The 22,317-nt window shown below is 37.9% G+C and overlaps 1 protein-coding gene and 1 non-coding gene across 3 annotated transcripts in view; both read left to right on the top strand.

Moving 5' to 3' along the window:
• HSDL2 (hydroxysteroid dehydrogenase like 2) overlaps positions 1–13,336 on the top strand; it is a 71,467-nt gene extending 58,131 nt beyond the window's left edge. Inside the window, exons 10-11 of one of the 2 annotated variants that reach the window (XM_007106717.4) lie at positions 3,317–3,445; positions 12,776–13,336. In XM_007106717.4, the coding sequence (XP_007106779.1) occupies positions 3,317–3,445; positions 12,776–12,888 (242 nt within the window). In that variant the 3' untranslated portion in view covers positions 12,889–13,336. The remainder of the gene's footprint in view (positions 1–3,316; positions 3,446–12,775) is intronic. The other variant, XM_007106718.4, reaches the window with a different exon arrangement.
• Positions 10,756–10,828, top strand: TRNAW-CCA (transfer RNA tryptophan (anticodon CCA)). Its single transcript has one exon. It is a non-coding gene; the product is annotated as a tRNA-Trp (tRNA).
• Positions 13,337–22,317: the final 8,981 nt, after the last annotated feature.

Here is a 22,317-nt window from a genome sequence, read left to right as displayed (position 1 = left end):
AGGTAGTATAATACAGTCATTTATCAACGATGTGCACCTTGCCTGTTTCTTGGTTTTTTTTGGCTGCACCACAGGCTTATGGTACCTTACTTCCCTGACAAGGGATTGAACTGGGGCCCACAGCAGTGAAAGTGCCGAGTCCTAAGCACTGGACTGCCACGGAACTCCCTTGCCATTTTTATTTTATGTTTGGAGTAGGAGTTTATTAATTAATTTATTTATTTTTGCTGTGTTGGGTCTTCGTTTCTGTGCGAGGGATTTCTCTAGTTGTGGCAAGCGGGGGCCACTCTTCATCGCGGTGCGCGGGCCTCTCGCTATCGCGGCCTCTCCTGTTGTGGAGCACAGGCTCCAGACGCGCAGGCTCAGTAGTTGTGGCTCACGAGCCTAGTTGCTCTGCGGCATGTGGGATCCTCCCAGACCAGGGCTCGAACCTGTGTCCCCTGCATTAGCAGGCAGATTCTCAACCACTGTGCCAGCAGGGAAGCCCTCCCTTGCCATTTTTTATCTTTGAGATTATTCAGGTCAGTCTGAATGCAGTCAGCTTTTAAACCTCTCAGTATTTTTCTTCTCAACATAGTATTAATGCATGTTGGCAAGAGTTTTAAGAATTAGCTACCACAGTCCCATTGTACGCAAACTTTGACATAATCAGTTCTTTTATCCTTTGTCATCTCTATTTTATCTTAATCCATCTGCATCTTCCTGTTTTTACTTCCTTTTCTTAGAACCCATGATCCATTGCTTCAGTCACTCTTTTACCTGTATCCTAAACTTCCTGACCTGGTGCTTATGTCACCAGCTGTCATAATCCTAGTTCTGGATGATCAAACTCTGGCTGCTCCACACTTGCATCCAGGCTGCTAAGTCTTGCTGGAGAAATGACAGGGGGTGGGGGGTGGAATCACACCACCCAGTGAATCTGTACCAGTAAAAATTCATCACTGCTCCTCTCCAGTGTCAGAATTCTGTTTTTCTGTGGTCAGCTTATTGCCTCATTTTCCACAGTGACTCTTTTAAACCTCTCAGTGTTCCTCAAATCTCCCATCTCTCCCTTCACCACTTCCCTGCCAGTTTCAGCAGATAAAGTGACCTCCTCTTTCACAGAGATAAGGGAAGCCTACAGACAGGAATTGCTTCAGCTTCTTGCCATCTGATACCAAACTGTTGTAGGCATTGACCTCTCCTCCTCTCCCAACAGGCAGAGCTCAACTCCACATCTGTGCATCCTAAGCTTTAATGTCCATACTGATCACCGCTGGGCATGCTAAAAATGCAGAATATGATTCAGTAGGTTTGAGGTAGGGTCTGCAGTTTGCATTTCTGATGTGATGACAGTACTGCAGTTCATGGATCACACTTTGAGTAGCAAAGTTCTAGATCCCATTTCCTCTGGCCTCCTCAGGAAATGTGTGCTGTCTCTTCCACCTGTTCATCCTGAAGCCTCCTTCCCAGTGGTTTTTAACATTCCCAAAGTCTATTCTATCTTTAAAAAAACCAGCAATAACAACCTTCCCGATCACACCCCCCACCCCCCATATTTCTTCTCCCTTTCATAGCCAAACTTATTTTCATCTACAATTCACTCTGTTCTGGTGTCATTTTTCTCCATTCCACTGAATTTGCTCTCACCAAGGTCCTCGGTGGCTTCTGTGTCACCAGTGGGCATTTGTCATTCTTACCTTGTCGCCATTCTGCAACATTTGATGCTGTTGACCTCTCTTTCCTTCTGGAAACGCTCCATTGCTTTTTTCTGTGTCTGTAATCATGTCTTGTCAGTCTCCTGTGCTAGATGCTTCTCCATCTTTTCCTTAAATGTTGATATTCTTCAGGTCACTGTCTTAGCACTCTATACTCTACAGACTTTGTCTAGGAAAACCCCAACCCCTCACATAGCTTTAGTGACCATAGGGGCTGATTCCTTATGTATCTATCTTCCTAGCCCGGTCAGACTTCATTTGACATTTTCATTTGGCTGTCACAAAGGTACCTCAATCTGAAAATGTCCATAACAGCTCACCATTCCCAATACCTGCCTTTGGCATTACTTGTTAAATCTGCTCTTCTTCAGTAGTCCTCAACACAGCAATATTTACCCAACTTCCCAAGCCAAAAACTAGCAAAGCAGATCATTCTTCTGCACCCTCCCTACCTTTTCCTCTTCATTCAATCAGTTACCTAGTTTTGTGATATTGCTTTGAAGTTCTCTCTCAAATATGCAGACTTTTTTCCATTTCCACTGCTGCGATCCTGACCCAGGCATACATCCTCAAGCTCCTGAACAACCCCAGTACCTTCCTAAATTGTCCTCTGTATCCTCTTTATCCCTCTCCAATATCTTCTCTACACTGCTGTTAGGGTGATCTATTTAAAATACAAACCTAATGTCATTCTTCTTCCATGGCGTATGGATGAAATCAGCGAACCCTTTACATGGCTTACTGTGCTCTGCATCTGGACTGCCTAACAAGCTCATCTGAGGCCGCCATCTACTGTCTTTGTACATTCCAGTCCTTCTGTTCCTTTTTTCAGTTCCTCATCGAGCAAATATTATTTATTTATTTGGCTGCACTGGGTCTTAGTTGAGGCATGTGGGATCTTTGTTGCCGCGTACAGAATCTTTAGTTGCAGCACGTGGGATCCTTAGTTATTAACTTTTAGTTGTGGCAGGTGAACTCTTTTTTTTTTTTTTTTTTTTGCGTTGCACAGGCCTCTCACTGTTGTGGCCTCTCCCATTGCGGAGCACAGGCTCCAGACGCGCAGGCTCAGCGGCCATGGCTCACGGGCCTAACCGCTCCGCGGCATATGGGATCTTCCCGGACCGGGGCACGAACCTGCGTCCCCTGCATCGGCAGGCGGACTCTCAACCACTGCGCCATCAGGGAAGCCCTGGCATGCGAACTCTTAGTTGTGGCATGTAAACTCTAGTTGCAGCACGTGGGATCTAGTTCCCTGACCAGGGATCAAACCTGGGCCCCCTGCATTGGGAGCACGGAGTCTTAGCCACTTGACCACCAGGCAAGTCCCCCATCTAGCAAATTCTTACTTAACTTTTAAATCTCAGCTGGGCTTTCCTGACTCCACATCACCCTCCACTTCCTGTTTTGTAAGAACCATGTTATTGAAGCGTCTTCAGAGCCTAGCCGAGTGCCAGGCCCATAATAAGTACTTAATAAATATTGGCTGAATTTGTTAGAGGCCTGGGGATTTCAACCTGGGTAACAGCATTATATATGATTATTCCAATTGTACAGTTATTAAGTTTAAGAAAAACTGAGCTTCTTTAACATTTATTTCTATATCTTCCTTTTCTGTGTAGGTGAAGATGGTGGAACATGGTTTCTTGATCTTAAAAGCAAGGGTGGCAATGTCGGATATGGAGAGCCCTCTGATCGGGCAGATGTGGTGATGAGTATGTCTACTGATGATTTTGTAAAAATGTTTTCAGGTGAGTTTTAACTTTACTTGTTTACTGATTGTTCAAGGAAAATTCTATTAGATAGGCTTCATTTCTACTAGTTGGACTAAGATATCGTTTCCAGTAGCACCTTGGTTACCAGAGGTGCTGAACTTAGCTGCAGCTTGTTTATCAAGAGTAAGATCATGCTTCAACCTTGCTAACTATTGTAATAAGAAACTGCAGCCATCTCCCGTGGCCCAGTGACCCTGCTTTCTGTGGAATCCATCACTAAGAAGAGTGTCTGCATAGTTTTCTGCTCTGCCCATGTATCTCTAAATGTGCCAGAAAAATTTTAAGGGTAATTTTTTTCTATTTTCTACTCTTAAAACACTACTCCAGATGGTAAGTTAATTAACACATGTACTTATTAGAAGCAGCACTTAAAATTTTTTTTAAAATTTATTTATTTTTGGCTGCATTGGGTCTTCGTTGCTGCGTGCAGGCTTTCTCTAGTTGCGGAGAGCAGGGGGCTGCTCTTCATCGCGGTGGGCTCAGTAGTTGTGGTGCACGGGCTTAGTTGCTCTTCAGCATGTGGGATCTTCACAGACCAGGGATCAAACTCATGTCCCCCGCATTGGCAGGCGGATTCTTAACCACTGCACCACCAGGGAAGTCCCAGAAGAAGCACTTTAAACAAAAGTATTGTAACATTTTAATCTGAAGATCCTAAAGATTCATTTAATGAGTTATAAATGTTATTTATTCTTTATTCTGTTTTAATCTTCATAAATTGAAGATCATAGTGTATTCTGTGCCCTGTAAGTCTCGCTTTCCATTTCTAACCCAGGATGCTAATGGCCTACATACTATCTGAGCCAGTTTGTGTGTGATGTTACTAATGATTGAGGTTTCTATAACTTTCCCCCCTTTTTTTAAACAGTAATGCTAAGTATTCATGGTACAAAAATTAGAAAATATGCTTAGGAAAAAAGAAAATAAATAAAATTATTTTTTATTGTACTACTGAAAGATAACCATCAGTTGATTTTTGGTTTAAAGTCATATATATATTTTTATGAATGTGTATAAATATATAAGTGTGCTTATAAAAGCAAGATTATAGCATTACTGCTGTTTGGTAACCTTTTTCACTTAGTACTTAGTACATTATAAGTACTTAGCACTTAAAAGTACTAGTGTACTTAAAAGTACATTAAAAGTACTTAGTACATTATAACATCTTTTGATGATAATGAATAGTTATCGCTTTAATCATTTTTTTAAAAATAAATATATTGATTGATTGATTTTTGGCTCACTTGGGTCTTTGTTGCTGCGTGCAGGCTTTCTCTAGTTGCGGTGAGCGGGGCCTACTGTTTGTTGTGGTGCATGGTCTTCTCATTGCAGTGGCTTCTTTTGTTGCAGAGCACGAGCTCTAGGCATGCTCTACTTCAGTAGTTGTGGCTCGCGGGCTCTAGAACACAGGCTCAGTAGTTGTGGCACACGGGCTCTAGAGCACAGGCTCAGCAGTTGGGGCGCATGGGCTTAGTTTCTCTGTGGCACATGGGATCTTCCTGGACCAGGGCACGAACTTGTGTTGCCTGCATTGGCAGGCGGATTCTTAACCACTGCGCCACCAGGGGAGCTCCTCTTTAATCATTTTAATAGTTTCTTTAGTGTTTGTTTAGTGTTTCAAAATCTCTTTCTCTGTAGGGCTTAAACATAGTGCTTTGGATGCTAAGTAAATGTTTGGTAAATTTGAACCTTATTAATATGCAATATTTTGAACTTAAAGACCTTTAAAAATAAAAAAAATTATTGTCAATTTCCAAACAGAAATAACAGTAATTATAGCTAATATGTATATGATTACTGTTGAGTTAAGCAATATTCCCAATAATGCTTTGAGATACAAGATTTTCTCTATTTTATAAAAAGGGAGACTGAAGTATTGCTTAATTAAATAAACCCAGAGTCACTTGGTGGGTGAGTCAGTGTTGGAGTTAGAATTTGAATCCATGCTAACTCACCAGCTCATACACTTCTAAATTATGCTGTTTTGCCCTCCAAAGGTGAAAGAATCAAGTTACCTCCTTAATTTACGTTTTATTTGTGTAGCATAAACTTGTAATGGGCTTTCCATTTATATCTTTCTGTAAATGTGCTCCTGGATTGGCTAGGGGAGGTCAGTCAGCTAAATGAGTGATTTAAAAAAATATATATATTCTTATACGGTTTATTTTATTTAATTTATTTATTTTAGCAACGCCAAGTGGCACGTGGGATCTTAGTTCCTCGACCAGGGATCAAACCCACACTTCTTAACACTGGAAGCGCAGAGTCTTAACCACTGGACCGCCAGGAAAGTCCCTTATAAGGTTTATTTTATAGCAGCAGTTCAGATTGGGAGAATAACTTTGCTTCTCCTTCTTACATCTTTTCATTCTTATTCTTTATCCCATCTACTGTCCTTTGAATGGGCTCAATTTAGACCTTATATCCTAAGCATTCTCTTTTAAGAAGCCATAGCCATTTCTGTGACCTAATCTATACAGTGGATATGTTATAAATATAAAAAATTAAAGCAACTAGTGATCAACTAATCAAAATCTCTTTTTTTGCCCAGTAGAGGCCACTGTATAGTAAAGCATTATAATAGAAAGAAAATATATTGTACAAGATTACCTGATTAATATATTAGGAAGGGAAATATACACACACACACATACATATAAAATTGTTTTTACTAGTAGTTTGTTTTAAAGTTAATTTTTAGAACAGTTTTGTTAAGGTATAATTTACATACCATAAAATCTACCCATTATAAGTATATATGATTTTTAGTAAATGTATAGGGTTGTACAACCATCACTTATAATCCAGTTTGAACCAGACAAAGATGGCACAAAGAAAAAAAACTACAGGCCATATCACTGATGAAGATAGATGCAAAAATCCTCAACAAAATACTAGCAAACAGAATCCGACAGCACATTATGGATCATACACCATGATCAAGTGGGGTTTATTCCAGGAATGCAAGGATTCTTCAATATATGCAAATCAATCAATGTGATACACCATATTAACAAATTGAAGGAGAAAAACCATATGATCATCTCAATAGATGCAGAGAAAGCTTTTGACAAAATTCAACACCCATTTATGATAAAAACCCTGCAGAAAGTAGGCATAGAGGGAACTTTCCTCAACATAATAAAGGCCATATATGACAAACCCACAGCCAACACTGTCCTCGATGGTGAAAAAATGAAACCACTTCCACTAAGATCAGGAACAAGACAAGGTTGCCCACTCTCACCACTCTTATTCAACATAGTTTTGGAAGTTCTAGCCACAGCAATCAGAGAAGAAAAAGAAATAAAAGGAATCCAAATAGGAAAAGAAGAAGTAAAGCTGTCACTGTTTGCAGATGACAAGATACTATACATAGAGAATCCTAAGGAGGCTACCAGAAAACTACTAGAGCTAATCAATGAATTTGGTAAAGTAGCAGGATACAAAATTAATGCACAGAAATCTCTGGCATTCTTATACACTAATGATGAAAAATCTGAGAGTGAAATTAAGAAAACACTCCCATTTACCACGGCAACAAAAAGAATAAAATATCTAGGAATAAACCTACCTAAGGAGACAAAAAACTTGTATGCAGAAAACTATAAGACACTGATGAAAGAAATTAAAGATGATACAAATAGGTGGAGAAATATACCATGTTCTTGGATTGGCTCTGTGACATAAATCACAGCAAGATCCTTTTTTTTTTTTAAGATCCTTTTTGACCCACCTCCTAAAGAAATGGAAATAAAAACAAAAATAAACAAATGGGACCTAATGAAACTTAAAAGCTTTTGCACAGCAAAGGAAACCATAAACAAGATGAAAAGACAACCCTCAGAATGGGAGAAAATATTTGCAAATGAAGCAACTGACAAAGGATTAATCTCCAAAATAAACAAGCAGACAGCCAGACACTAACTTGCTTTCTGTCTCTATAGATTTGCTGTTTCTGGACATTTCATATAAATGGGATTATAAAGTATGTAGTCTTTCGTGTTTGGGTTCTTTTACTTAGCATAAGGCTTTTGAGATTCATCCATCATGTTGTAGCATGTATCAGTAATTCAGTTCCTTTTTATTGCTGAGTAGTATTCCATTGTATGGATATACTTCATATTTATCCACTCACCAGCTGGTGGATATTTGGGTTGTTTCAAGTTTTGGGGTATTATGAATAATGTTGCTGTGAATATTTTCATACACATGTTTGTGTGGATATATATTTTCATTTCTGTTGGGTAGATTTCTAAGAGTGGAATTCCTGGGTTATGTGGTAAGTTGATATGTAATTTTTTAATAAACCCCGAAACTCTGCTAAAGTGGCTGCACTAATTTTATATTCTTGTCAGCATTGTATAAAGGTTGAGGTTTCTCCAAATCCTCACCAGCACTTACTGGTGCCTTTTATTTTTTTACAGTGTTATTGAGGTATAATTGATAAATAAACACTGTATATATTTAAGGTATATAACATGATGACTTGGTATTTGTATACACTAGGAAATTACTATACTCAAGCTAATTAACACATCCATCACCTTGCATGGTTACCTTTTTTTTGTTGTCATGAGAACACTTAAGGTTTATTCTCAGCAAATTTCAAGTATACAGTACAGTATTATTAACTATAGTCACCATGCTGAACATTAGATCCCTAGAACTTATTCACCTTATAACTGAAAGTTTGTACCCTGAGACCAACATCACACCATTCTACTCTCTGCCTCTGTGGGTTTGACTGTTTTAGGTTCCACATATAAGTGAGATCATACAGTTTTTGTCTTCTTGTGTCTTGCTTATTTCATGCAGCATAATGTCCTCCAGGTTTATGCATTATGTCACAAATGGCAGTGTCTTTGTTATCATAGCCATTCTAGTGGGTGTCTGGTGGTATCTCGTGATTTGAATTTTCGTTTTCTTAATGATTAATAATGTTGTGCATCTTTCCATGTGGTTAATAGCTGTTTATATTTGATGAACTGTCTATTCAGATGTTTTGCTCATTTTTATTTATTTATTTATTTATTTTATTTCATCTTTTTGGCTGCGTTGGGTCTTTGTTGCTGTGCGCAGGCTTTCTCTAGTTGTTGCAAGCAGGGGCTACTCTTTGTTGTGGTGTGCGGGCTTCTCATTGCGGTGGCTTCTCTTGTTGCAGAGCACGGGCTTCAGTGGTTGTGGCACACATGCTCAGTAGCTGTGGCGCACGGGCTTAGTTGCTCCTCGGCATGTGGGATCTTCCCAGACCACGGCTCAAACCCGTGTCCCATGCATTGTCAGGCGGATTCTTAACCACTGCACCACCAGGGAAGCCCTTTGCTCATTTTTAAATTGACTTGTCTTTTTATTATTAAGTTGTAAGAGTTCTTGATAAACTCCAGATGCATGTGACTTGAAAATATTTTCTCTCGGTCTGTGACTTATCTTTTCATTTTCTTAGTGGTATCTTTTGAGTTACAAAAGTTTTTAGTTTTGATAGTCTAATGTGTCATTTTTTTCCATTATGGTTCATGCTTTTTTCCCCTAAGTATTTCATTCTTTTTTAATGCTACTGTAAATGAAATTATTGTGTTAATTTTATTTTTAAATTATTTGCTGCTAGTATACATAAATACATTTGACTTTTGTGTAAATTTTATATCCTATGAGTTAACCAGTAAAGCTATTTGGGCCTGGGAAATTTTTTTTTTTTTTTTTTTTTTTTTTTTTGCTGTACATGGGCCTCTCACTGCTGTGGCCTCTCCCATTGCGGAGCACAGGCTCCGGACACGCAGGCTCAGCGGCCATGGCGCATGGGCCTAGCCACTCTGCAGCATGTGGGATCTTCCTGGACCGGGGCACGAACCCGTGTCCCCTGCATCAGCAGGCGGACTGTCAACCACTGCGCCACCAGGGAAGCCCTGTGGGAAAATTTTTAATTACCAATTTGACTTATTGTTCTATGTCAATAGCTTTTTTTATTTTTTTATTTTTTATTGATATATAATTCACATACCGTATAATTCAGCCATTTAAAGTAAACAATTGACTGTTTTTTTAGCATATTCACAGATGTTTGCAACCATTACCACAGTTGATTTTAGAACATTTGCATCACCTCAAAAAGAGAAACCCAGTACCCATTAACTCTTAATCCCATATCCCTCATCTCCTGCCCCTAGCCCTAAGCAACCACTAATCTACTTCCTGTGTCTGTAGATTTCCCTATTCTGGACTTTCATATGAACAGAATCATATATATGGAATTTTTTTGTGTGACTGGCTTCTTTGCAGTGTGTTTCTTCTTTTAGCTTGTTTTCAGGTTTCATTGTTGATGTAGCATGTATCAGTATTTAATTCTCTTCTTTAAAAATGGAGATGAAATTCACATAACATACAATTAACTATGTAAAGCGTACAGTTCAATGGTATTTAACTTAGTGCATTCACAATGCTATGCAACCACCACTTCTCTTTAGTTTCAAAACTTTTTCATCACCCCAGAAGAACACCATATACCATTTAAGTAACATCCCATTCCAGCCTCCCCACTCCCATGGGAACTGCTAATATGCTTTCTCTCTCTGTGGATTTGTCTATTCTGGATGGTTTATGTAAATGGAATCATTCAGTATGTGACCTTTTGTGTGTGGCTCTTGTCACTCAGTATAATGTTTTCAAGGTTCATCTAAGTTGTAGCATGTGTCAGTACTTCATTTCTTTTTATGACTATCTGTTGAAAGATATTTTGTTGGGCTGTTATAAACAATGCTGCTATAAACATTTGTGTCCAAGTATCTGTGTAGATTTATGTTTTCATTTCTCTTTATTGCTGGGTCATATGGTAATTCTATGTTTAACTCTTTGAAGAACTGCAAAAATGTCTTCCATAGCACCTGAACATTTACATTCCTACCAGCAACGTATGAGGGTTTCTATTTATCTGTATCCTTGCCCTCACCAACACTTGTTTTTGTTTTTTGTTTTTTTACAATAGCAATCCTAGTGAGTATGAAGTAATATCTCATTGTGGTTTTGATTTGCATTTCCCTAATGACAAAATGCTGTTCAACATTTTTTTCATGTGCTTATTGGTCATACGTGTATATTCCTTGAAGAAATGTCTATTCAGGTCCTTTTCCCATTGTAACTGGAATTTTTTATCTGTTTAATTTAATTTTTTTTTTTTTTGAGTTTTAAGAATTCATTCTCCCTGTGTCAGATTACCTGTCAGTGTACTTTTTTTCTGGAGCTCTTTGTCTTCTTATTACAATCCAAACAGATAACTCATGGGGAATTCCCTGGTGGTCCAGTGGTTAGGACTCCATGCCTCCAGTGCTGGGGCCCTGGGTTCAATCCCTGGTCAGGGATCCTGCAAGGTGTGTGGTGTGGCCAAAAAAAAAAAAGAAAAGAAAAGAAAAAGAAATGGGTTCTAAACAGATAGCCAGATAACTCATTAAATCTGCTACACAGCTGTGATCCTAGAAATTTCTGTAACTCTCTCCTGCATTGAATCTCCTGTTTCCTGTATCCCTTTCTTTTTTCTTGGTTTACATACTCATTTTGGTGGCATCCATCCTCCAGTAGCTTCATTAGAAAGGATACATGAGGCAATTTTTGTGAGTATATAAAACTACCTGTATTCTCCTAACACATTGATTATTTGTCTGGGTAGAGATTTCTGTGTTGTAATTCATTTTCCCTCAGAAAATGAAGTCATTGAAGTCATTGCTCCATCTTTTAAGATTACCATGGAGGCTTTGATACTATTCTTAATCTTTTGTATCTACCACTCCCCTTTCTGAAGGTTTTGGAATCAAAATGATCTCTTTCTCTGTAGTGTTCTGAAATTTCACAATGATACAAGGCTTTTTTTCATTCATCTTCCTGGATACTTGATGGGCTCTTTGGGAATGTGTCTTATGTTATTTCTTTGATAGCTACCTCAGTTTTCTCATTTCTCACTTTCTGAAGAAAACATTAAATCTCTGATTTAATCACCTTACATTTAGGGCCTTATTCTTTCCTGTAAAAAAATATGTATATATAGTAAGGAAAATTTTATTTCAAAAGATTATTGTGGTGGGGGGGTGCTGGTTCATAGAGAGAGGCTTTCGTAATAGTGGGAGGGGGAATTTTGCAATAGAGAGACTGTTGTGACCAGAAGATTGCAAGTGTCTCCTTTCTATTACATTCTAATATTGTGGATATATCAAAATCTTAATTTCCAAGAGTTCACTCATGTTTTCTCAGCTTCTTTTTTCTTCTCTTACTGCCCCCTTCTTCCTCCTCACTCTACCCCATTCCATTCCCCTTCATCTGCTTCTCCCACTTCCTCTCTTTTCAATACCCATTTCCTGTGCTTCTCCTCCTCACCCCTTTTCTTCCAGCATCCTGTTTGTTGAGACATTGTCACAGCTTGTCTTATCAATGAGGACATGAATTACAGAATTTTTAATTTGTTCATTTATTTCGTTTCTGTTTCTTCTATGCCTTCAGTCTCTGTTTCCCCCAAATTGCTTTGATTTGTTTTTGGTTTGGGGGTGATTTTTTTTTTTCCTGGTCTCCATTTGCTGCCCATTCATCTTTAACAAGCAAGGCTATGTAAAGCTGATTGGAAGCTGTGTATGCATGAGTGGGGCTGTGGACTGTTGGGTTTCACTGTAGAGTGAGAGACCAAGGAGCCAGTTTTTTAGCTGAAGCCTAACAGTGAAAAGATTGGGAAATGAGAGTAGCAAATAAAAACAAAGTTCCCTCCCTTCATGGAGCTCCTATGTATTATATGTTGTTATTAGCTACAATTCTGTTTTAATGCCCACCATTTTACATTCTGGCATTTCTGTGGTTAAAATACTGCTAAGACGTACTTCTGTGTCCATACGCTATACTTTTAATGTCATTTCTTAAGAAAATTATATGCATTTATACCATTTGATTTTTTGACTCTAAACTTGAAATGTTAAGAGTTTAATGAACTATAATAGATTGGAAATAACTAAAATAGATAGTATTTGTTTACTACAGTTCATTTGAGGGCCATCTATTCTTTAGTGTACTGTACATGTTGCATCTTCCGCTTTTTGGTATAATCTTTTGTTGATTGTTGCTTTTATATTGTCTCTCATATTACAAGATATTGTTAACATCTAAATCTAGGAGTTGGGATTCCCAAGATACTGATAAAAAGATGCTATAAAAGAAATTTCTGTGTTTCAGAGGTTTATAGAACTCAGATTCTTTTTATAGGCATGATCTTGAAGTGGTACATCCCTAAGGGCACTAATGGCTGATTTTTCCTCTCTCATTTTCTCTTTTTAGGGAAACTAAAACCAACAATAGCATTCATGTCAGGAAGATTGAAGATTAAAGGAAACATGGCCCTAGCAATCAAATTGGAGAAGCTAATGAATCAGATGAATGCCAGGCTGTGAAGAGAAAAAAAAATGTTGACCACTAAGCTCAAAAAGTAAAAGGGTTCAATAGTTAAAATTGAATGTTTGTTTTCATTCCTATTATATTATAAGGATATGCATGTTTGTTCTGGAAAAAATAGAATTTCTATATCTATAAGACTTGAAATTGTAATTAAAACAGCTAGCCAACCAAACATAAGCATCATTAAGTAGAATTCTAAGACATTCTGTTTTTCTTATTTTGTGAGTTTTGCCCTCTGAGTCCTGTATCTCATACACCATCATCTTCTGGGAAAAGTATTTGGGAAAAGTATTATTAGTAATCAGTCGGGGTCAAGCAGCAACATTACTCTTTTCATATCTTTTTCCCATGTAAAATGAGACTAGTCTGTTTTAAACTTTTCAGTTTAGGATTGTATACTAATGATATTTTAGATTTTTATAAATTTGGTTTAAAGAAAATCTTCTATATTACATTTTCACAGAAATCACATAATAAACTACTTAATAAATACTATTTGTGAAGACAAATTAAACAAAAAGTATATTTTGTTAACTACCTTTCTAAGTGTAAGGTATTTTACCTATAGAAAAATATTATTGATGTAATTCAACTAACTGCAGTATATATATCCTATTTTAAAGTATGTAAAAATATCCTAAGATAATTCCTCCCCAGAAGTGTGCACTTGGTCACAGTGTTTTGAATGAGAACATTAGAATAGATGGTTGTTACGGGCTGAATGGTATGCCCCCTTCATATGTTGAAGTCGTAACCCCCAGAATCTCAGAATTGATTGTATTTGGAGATAAGATCTTTAAAGAGGTGAGTAAGTTAAAACCCAGGCTTTTAGGGTAGAGTGGGCCATAATCCAGTCTGACTGGTGTCCTTGTAAGAGGAAATTTGGACACAAAAGAGAGACCAAGGAGGCACACACAGAGGAATGACCATGTGAGGACTAGTAAGAAGGCAGTCATTTGCAAGCCAAGGAAAGAGGCCTCAGAAGAAACCAAACCTACTGACACCTTGATCTCAGACTAGTCTCCAGAACTGTAAGAAATTTGTTGCTTTAGCCACTCAGTCTGTGGTATTTTGTTATTGTAGTCCTAGTAAACTAATGCAATAGTTTGTTTGTATTTCTGTTATGAACACAAGTTCCTATGCACTACACACAGTGAGGCCAAACAAACTGAAACATTGGAGTTTGTAGCAGAGAAAGGTTTATTATAGGGCCAAGCAAGGAGAATGGGTGGCTTGTGCTCAAAAAGCCCAAACTCCCCAATGGTTTTCAGGGAGAAGTTTTTATAGGCAGAATTTGGTGTGAGCGCTGTGTGACTTTCTTCTGATTGGTTGGTGGTGAGGTAACAGGGAGGTGTTTCAGAAAGCTTGTGCTCAACCTGAAGTTACCATCCTCCACCTGGGTGGGGGCCTTAGTTCTTACAGAAGAATGCAAAGATATTGTTATATATATATTCCTTGAGGAGGAACCAGGACCCTGCCCCAAGGCTGCACTATTGTTTCTTGACTGCTCCTCCCCTGTTTCTGCATTCCCTCCCTTCCCTGATTAGCAACTGTTTGAGTCTGCCCTTTGTAACTCAGTGAAGGTCAAGGAGGCTGAATGAAGCCTATTTCCTACAAACAAGAAATAGGGGACACAGAAAGGCTTTGTACCTAGGATGGCCCCACAGGGTCCTTCTCTGTTTCTTTTTTTAAAAAAGTTAAACTTATTTTTTTTAAGCTCCTATCTTTCCTTTTAATCAGTTAAAAATGCTTGTTCAGTGTAATTCTTTCACTTCTCACCTTCCACTCACTAATATTATTGTGCTGTTAAGCAACTTAGCTAATTCTGATTATTTTGTAGAATCATAACATTAGGAGCACTTAATCTGTATTTTACAAATCAGGAAACAGAGAATCAGAGATAGGAAAGGACTAGCCCAAGGTCAAAATTAACAAGCCCTTTCCAACAACCTACCAGTACATTGGCCTTGGATAGAACTTGAAGACCCCACTTCCCCCTCCATGAAGCCCAGATAGATTGACTTTGATGTGGCAGCCTCACAACTCCCTTGGCATCTCCCATTCATTTCCAGCCTCATTAGGATCCCTGTCAGATGTTGCCAGCAGACTCCTTTTCTACTGAAATTTTCTAAAGACTTTTCTTTCTCTGCATTTTCCACATGGCTTCAAAGCTTTGGGAAAATAAAAACTAGAAAATATTGTGAGGCAGGAATTCTGGAGTTTGGTTACTAAAACATGAACTTGCTAATTAAAAGGCCTTAGGGTATCAGAAGAAAATCTTTCCACAGGGCCCTGGTTTTCATATCAGTAATTGAGGGAGTTGGATGAGGTCATCTGCAGCCTCTTTTTGCTTATTTTCACTAAGAAGTAGTGAGCAGTCTGTACTATTTTATCAGAAATAAAGGTACCACAGCTACATTCCTAAAGCTTTCTCTCTTGCCACATCCCCCAGCTGCCTTAATGAATTCATGTGTTCCCTTCTCTTGGATCTTGCCCATTAACTGCACTGAGGTTTTAGAGTCTCCCAGAAGTTTTGAATGGCCATTTTGTGTGTGGTTCAGTATCCATTTGACCCGTTTCTGAAATGGAATGGTATGGAGGGAAACCATGCCATTCGGCTTTTTAGTGTTTGATGAAGTTATTTAGACATTTTAAAGATGGTTTGTTGCTAGTAATCCTATATTTTAACAAATCCTCTTAAATAGTGCCTTTTTTTTTTTCTTTTTTTTGGCTGTGCCACACAGCTTGTGGGATCTTAGTTCCCCGAGCAGGGATCGAACCTGGCCCCAGCAGTGAATGTGCCAAGTCCTAACCACTGGACCACCAGGGAATTCCCTTAAATAGTGCCTCTTAAATAATCCTCTTAAGTAGAAGAAAAGATTTTTCCTCTACCTATCTTAAGTTTTCAGTTGGGGCCCTGTAAATTAGACTAACAAAAGATAGATTAGCAAGAGAAAAACAAATAGAAGTATTAACATATGCATTGCACATATACATGGAAGCATTCAGACATGAGTAACTCAAAGATGTGGTTAGAACTTGAGCTTATACAACAATGAACAATAAATTTTTTTGTGAAAGAACAAGACAAAGAGGACTTTGAGTTTCTAGGATAGGAAACTGTAGGAAGGAAAATATATGTATTGTACAGTAAGAGTGAGTTTTTTGGTTTTTTTTTTTTGTTTTTTTTTTTGTGGCACGCGGGCCTCTCACTGTTGCGGCCTCTCCCGATGCGGAGCACAGGCTCCAGAGGCGCAGGCCCAGCGGCCATGGCTCACGAGCCGAGGCGCTCTGCGGCATGTGGGATCTTCCCGGACCGGGGCACGAACCCGTGTCCCCTGCATCGGCAGGCAGACTCTCAACCACTGCGCCACCAGGGAAGCCCAAGAGTGAGTTTTGTAAGAAACTGCCAAATAGAAAAAAAACTGTCAAAAAAAAAACAACTGCTAAAGAGTCTTCCAAAGTGGCTGTACTATTTTGCATTCCCACCAGCAGCATGTTCCTGTTGCTCCACATCCTTATCAGCACTTGGTATTGCCAGTTTTTTGGATTTTAGTCATTCTAACAGGTGTGTGGTAGTATCTCATTGTTGCTTTAATTTGCCATTCCCTCGTGACATATGATGTTGAACATCTTTTCATATGCTTACTTTCCTCTATATCTTCGTTGGTGAGATGTCTGTTGAGGTCTTTGGCCCATTTTTAAATCAGGTTATTTGTTTTCTTATTGTTTCATTTTAAGAGTTCTTTGTATATTTTGGATAACAATCCTTTATCAGATGTGTCTTTCGTAAATATTTTTTCCCAATCTGTGACTTGCTTTCTCATTCTCTTGACATTGTCTTTTGCAGAGCAGAAGTTTTTCATTTTAATGAAGCCCCACTTATCAGTCATTTCTTTCATGGATCATGCCTTTGGAGTTGTATCTAAAAAGTCATTGCCATACCCAAGGTCATCTAGGTTTTCTCCTATGATATTTTCTAGGGAGTTTTAGTTTTGCATTTGACATTTAGATCTGTAATCCATTTTGAGTAATTTTTGTGAAAGGTGTAAAGCCTTTGTTTATTTTTATTTATTTATTATTTTGCATGTGTATATCCAGTTGTTCCAGCACCATTTGTTGAAAAGACTATCTTTGCTCCTTTGTCAAAGGTCAGTTGACTATATTCATGTGGGTATATTTCTAGGCTCTCTATTCTCCTACATTGATCTATTTATTCTTTCACCAATACCACGCTATGTGGTTACTTTAGCTTTATAGTTAAGTCTTGAAGTCAGGTAATGTCAATCTTAACTTTGATCTTCAATATTGAGTTGGCTATTCTGGTTCTTTTGCCTCTCCATATAACTTTAGAATAAGTTTGTTCATATTCACAAAATAACTTGCTGGGATTTTGATTGGCTTTGAGTTGAATCTATATATCAACTTGGGATAAACTGATGTTTTGACAGTATTGAGTCTTCCTATCCATGAACATGAAATATCTCTTCATTTATTGTTATTCTTTGATATCTTTCATCACAGTTTGGTAGGTTTTCTTATATAGATCTTGCACATAGTTTGTTAGATTTGTATCTGAATATTTAAATTTTTTGAGTGCTAATATAAATGATAATGTGTTTTACATTTCAAATTTCACTTCATTACTGGTATATAGGAATGTGATTGACTTTTGTATATTAACCTTGTACTCTACAACCTTGCTATAATAATTTATTAGTTCCCAGATGTTTCTTTGGTAATTTTTACAGCTTTTCTATATAGACAGTTATGTCATCTGTGAACACTCGAGAGTTTTATTTCTTCCTTCCCAACCTGTATACCTTTTATTTCCTTTTATGTTATTGCATTAGCTAGCACTTCCAGTATGATGTTGAAAAGCAGTAGTGAGAGGGGACATCCTTGCCTTATTCATGATCTTAATGGGAAAGCTTCTAGTTTCTCACCATTAAGGGTGATGTTAGTTGTAGGTTTTTTGTAGATATTCTTTATCAAATTGAGGAAGTTCTGCTCTATTCCTAGCTTACTGAAATATTTTATTATGAGTGGGTGTTGGACTTTGTCAAATGCTTTTTCTGCATCTATTTGTATGATCATGTGATTTTTCTCTTTCAGCCTGTTGATGTGGTAGATTACATTAATGGATTTTTGAAAGTTGAACCATCCTTGCAAACCTAGGATAAATCCCACTTGGTTGTTTTTATGGCCTATATGTTCTTATGCCCACAAATTTCATATACTGAAATCCTAACCCCCAAGATGATGGTATTAGAAGGTGGAGCCTTTAGGAGGTGATTAGATCATGAGGGTGGGGCCCTCATGATTGGGATTAATGCCCTTATAAAAGAGACCTCAGAGAGAGTTAGCTGGTCCCTTTCACCAAGTGAGGACACAGCAGAAAGGTGCCACCAGTGAATCAGAACTCAGGCCCTCACCATACACCAGATCTGCCTGTGCCTTGGTCTTGGACTTCCCAGCCTCCAGAACTGTGCAAAATAACTTTCTGTTGTTTTTAAACCACCTAGTCTCTGGTATTTACTTATAGCAGGCTGAACAGGCTAAGACAACTGTGGTATGTAAGTCTTTTTATACGTTGTTGGATTCAATTTGCCAATATTTTGTTGAGGATTTTTGCGTCTAAGTTCATGAGAGATGTTGGTCTGTAGTTTTCTTTTCTTATAATGTCTTTGTCTGGTTTTGGTACTAGGGTAATGCTGGTTTCACAGGATGAGTTAGGAATATTTTCTGTTTCTGTCTTCTGAAGGGGACTGTAGAGAACTGGTATAATTTTCTTCCTTAAATGTTTGTTAGAATTCATCAGTGAATCCATCTTGACCTGGTGCTTTCTGTTTGGGGAAGTTATTAATTACCATTTGCTTTATTCCATCTGTTCTGTATATCTTTGTTCTTCTTTTCTGGTCTTCTTCCATTTCTTTTTGTCTTCCTTGAAAGAATCTCACAAAATATTTCCATTTCCCATTCCCATCCTTTGTACTACTTTGTCATACATTTTATTTCCACATGTTTTAAACTCTATAGTATATTAATATTTTTGATAACAGTGAATTATCTTTTTAAAGATTAAAAAATGAGAAAAAAAGTCTTTAAATTTACCTATATGTTTACTCTTTGCACTGTCAACCTATCCATTACCAACTATCCAAACACATGAACATATCCAAAAGTTTCCTCCTGCCCCTTTCGTAGCCATTTATGCCCATCCTCGATCCCATTGCCAGCAAGTACTGATCTGCTTTCTATAACTATAGATTAGTTTGCATTTTCCTGGAATTTACATTAATGGAGCCATACAGTATATATTTTCTGTTTGGCTTCTTTCAATCTGCATAATTACTTTGAAATTTGTTCTTGTCATTACATATATCAATAGTTCATTCCTTTTTATTACTGCTGAGTAGTTTGCCATTATATGAATACACCACAGTTTGTTTATCCATTCACCTGTTGATAGACATTGGGGTTGTTTCCAGCTTTTGGCTATTACAAATAAAGCTGCTGTGAACATTCATGTACCAAGTCCCTGTATTCTCTTGGGTATGAAATGACTGGATCATATGGTGTTTGTATATTTAACTTTTTAAGAAATTGCCAAACTTTTTTCCAAAGTGGTTATACTATTTTACATTTCACTAACAATATATAGGATTTCATTTCTTCACATTTTCATCAACACCTGATATGTACAGCCTTTTAAATTTTAGCCATTCTAATAAATATGTAGTAGTATCTCATTGTATTTTTTTTTTTTTTTTGGTATGCGGGTGGTATGCGGGCCTCCCTCTGCTGAGGCCTCTCCCGTTGCGGAGCACAGGCTCCGGATGCGCAGGCCCAGCGGCCATGGCCCACGGGCCCAGCCGCTCCGCGGCACACGGGATCCTCCCAGACTGGGGCGCGAACCCGGTTCCCCTGCATCGGCAGGCGGATGCGCAACCACTGCGCCACCAGGGAAGCCCTCTCATTGTATTTTAACTTACATATTCCTGATGAGGATGAGCATCTTTACATGTGGTTATTTGACATGTGTATATCATCTTGATGAAGCACCTGGTCAAATCTTTGCCCACATTTATTCCATTGTTTGTTTTATTACTGAATTTTGGGAGCTGTTTATATATTCAGGATATAAGTAATTTTTCAGGTATTTGCAAGTATTTTCACCCTTTCAATAGATTGTCTTTTTATTCTCTTACCAGTGATACAGGAATAACAAAATTTTTTTAAATAGATGAGGTTCGGGCTTCCCTGCTGGTGCAGTGGCTAAGAATCCACCTGCCATTGCAGGGGACACGGGTTCAAGCCCTGGTCTGAGAAGATCCCACATGCCGCGGAGCAACTAAGCCCATGCACCACAACTACTGAGCCTGTGCTCTAGAGCCTGTGAGCCACAACTACTGAGCCCACGTGCCACAGCTACTGAAGCCTGGACACTTAGAGCCCATGCTCTGCAACAAGCCACTGCAGTGAGAAGCCTGTGCACTGCAACGAAGAGTAGCCCCCACTCACTGCAACTAGAGAAAGCCCGCACACAGCAACAAAAATACAACACAGCCAAAAATAAAATAAATAAATTTTTAAAAAACAGATGAGGTTCAACTTATCAAACTTTTTCTTTACTGGATCATGCTTTCAGTATAATTAAGAAATCTTTGCCTAACTGAAAACTTCTGGAAGTTTTACAGTTTTAAGTTTTGCATTTAGGTGTATTTAGCATTTCAAGTTAATTTTTGTACATGTGCAATGTGTGGATCAAATTTCATATTTCTGACTACGGATATCCAATTGTTCCAGCATCATTTGTTGAAAAACAGCAGATTAAAATAAAAATAGAACTTTAGAAATGAAAAATACATTAAAAAACTTTTCCATAATACAAGTTGAGGTTTCCATTACTGTAAGGTTCATGAAAAATATTGTTTAGTCACGAAAAGCACAAAAGCAATGTTAGTGCAACTTAAAAGTATACACAATTGACCATATATTTATCTGAGAAAGTACCAAGTGATTACAAGGCAGTCATATCCTAGCCAGTCTCTACTACTATAAGTCTAAGAACTTTAATTCTATTTAATTCTTTCCAGCACCATGCTGAAGCCAAAGATTTCTGCTTAGATTTTTTTTTTTTTTTCTGTTAACAACTGCTTTCTGCTTGATTTCCTGGCTTCTTGCCCCTTCCATGAACAGGCTAGGAAATGCTTTGAAGGAAAATATGTAGAATGACTGACTCCTTTTACTGTGATTGCCTTTCTTCTGGGATCTTAGCATCTCAAGCCCTAGCTAGCTACCCTGATAGACTTGACCTCCAAAATTTGTATCTCCCGCCCAATCAGACTATTGAAAGCTCTAGGATGCCTCTCTGATTTCTATACTCCTAGACACAAATCAACAATGCCATGAGGAGGAAACATGGCTTAGGATGGAGGATTCACTTCATCGTGTTTCCCTTCTTGCTGGGCTCTTGGGAATCTCAAGCCTTGGCTGCCTGGGTTGCTGTATAACAGGTTTAAACAGGCTTTTATTTTTTTATTTTTTTTAAATGCAGCTTTTTATAGCTTTTAGTGGGAGAGTTAGTTTGTTCAACAAGGTACCTCATCATAGCTGGAAGCCTGCATCATTTAAAAAACTCATCAAGATGGAAATATCCTTTAAACAAATGGGACTGCATTTAAAAAGTTAATTGTGGTAAAAAAATAATACAAAATTTATCCTTTTAACCATTTTCAAGTGTACAGGTCAGTGGTTTATCCTCACGTTGTGTATCAGATCTCTAGAATTTTTCATCTTGCAAAACTAAAACTCTATACTTATGGAACAACAACTCTCCATAATCCCCTTCTCATTCCCTGGCAACCACCATAATACCCTGTTTCCATGATTTTGGCAACTCTAGGTACCTTATATAAGTAATTTTGACAACTCTAGGTACCTTATATACAGTATTTGTTGTTTTGCAGCTGGTGTATTTCACTCAGTGTAATGTTCTCAAGGTTCATCTATGTTGTAGCATGTGACAGGATTGCTTTTTTAAGGCTGAATAATACTCTACATATATGCCACATTTTGTTTATCCATTCATCCATCCTTGGACATTTTGGTTGCTTCCATCTCTGGGCTATTGTGAATAATGGTGCAGTGAACATGGGTTGCAAATGTCTCTTTAAGTTCTTGCTTCAAATTCTTTTGGATATATACCTAGAGGTGGGATTTTTGGATCACATAGTAATTCCATTTTTAGTTTTTTGAGGACCCTCCTTAGTGTTTTCCATAGTGGCTGCACCATTTTACATTTCTACCAGCAATGCACGAGATTTCAATTTTCCCACAGGATTATGTACTTGAAATGTGGCGATTAACTGTTTTTTCTTTTTTCTAATAAATTTATTTTATTTATTTTTGGCTGCATTGTG

Source organism: Physeter macrocephalus, chromosome 9 (genome assembly GCF_002837175.3).
Source record: "Physeter macrocephalus isolate SW-GA chromosome 9, ASM283717v5, whole genome shotgun sequence".
NCBI lineage: Eukaryota > Metazoa > Chordata > Mammalia > Artiodactyla > Physeteridae > Physeter > Physeter macrocephalus.
Note: the sequence above shows the minus strand (reverse complement) of the source record. Positions and strands in the feature narration are given on the sequence as shown.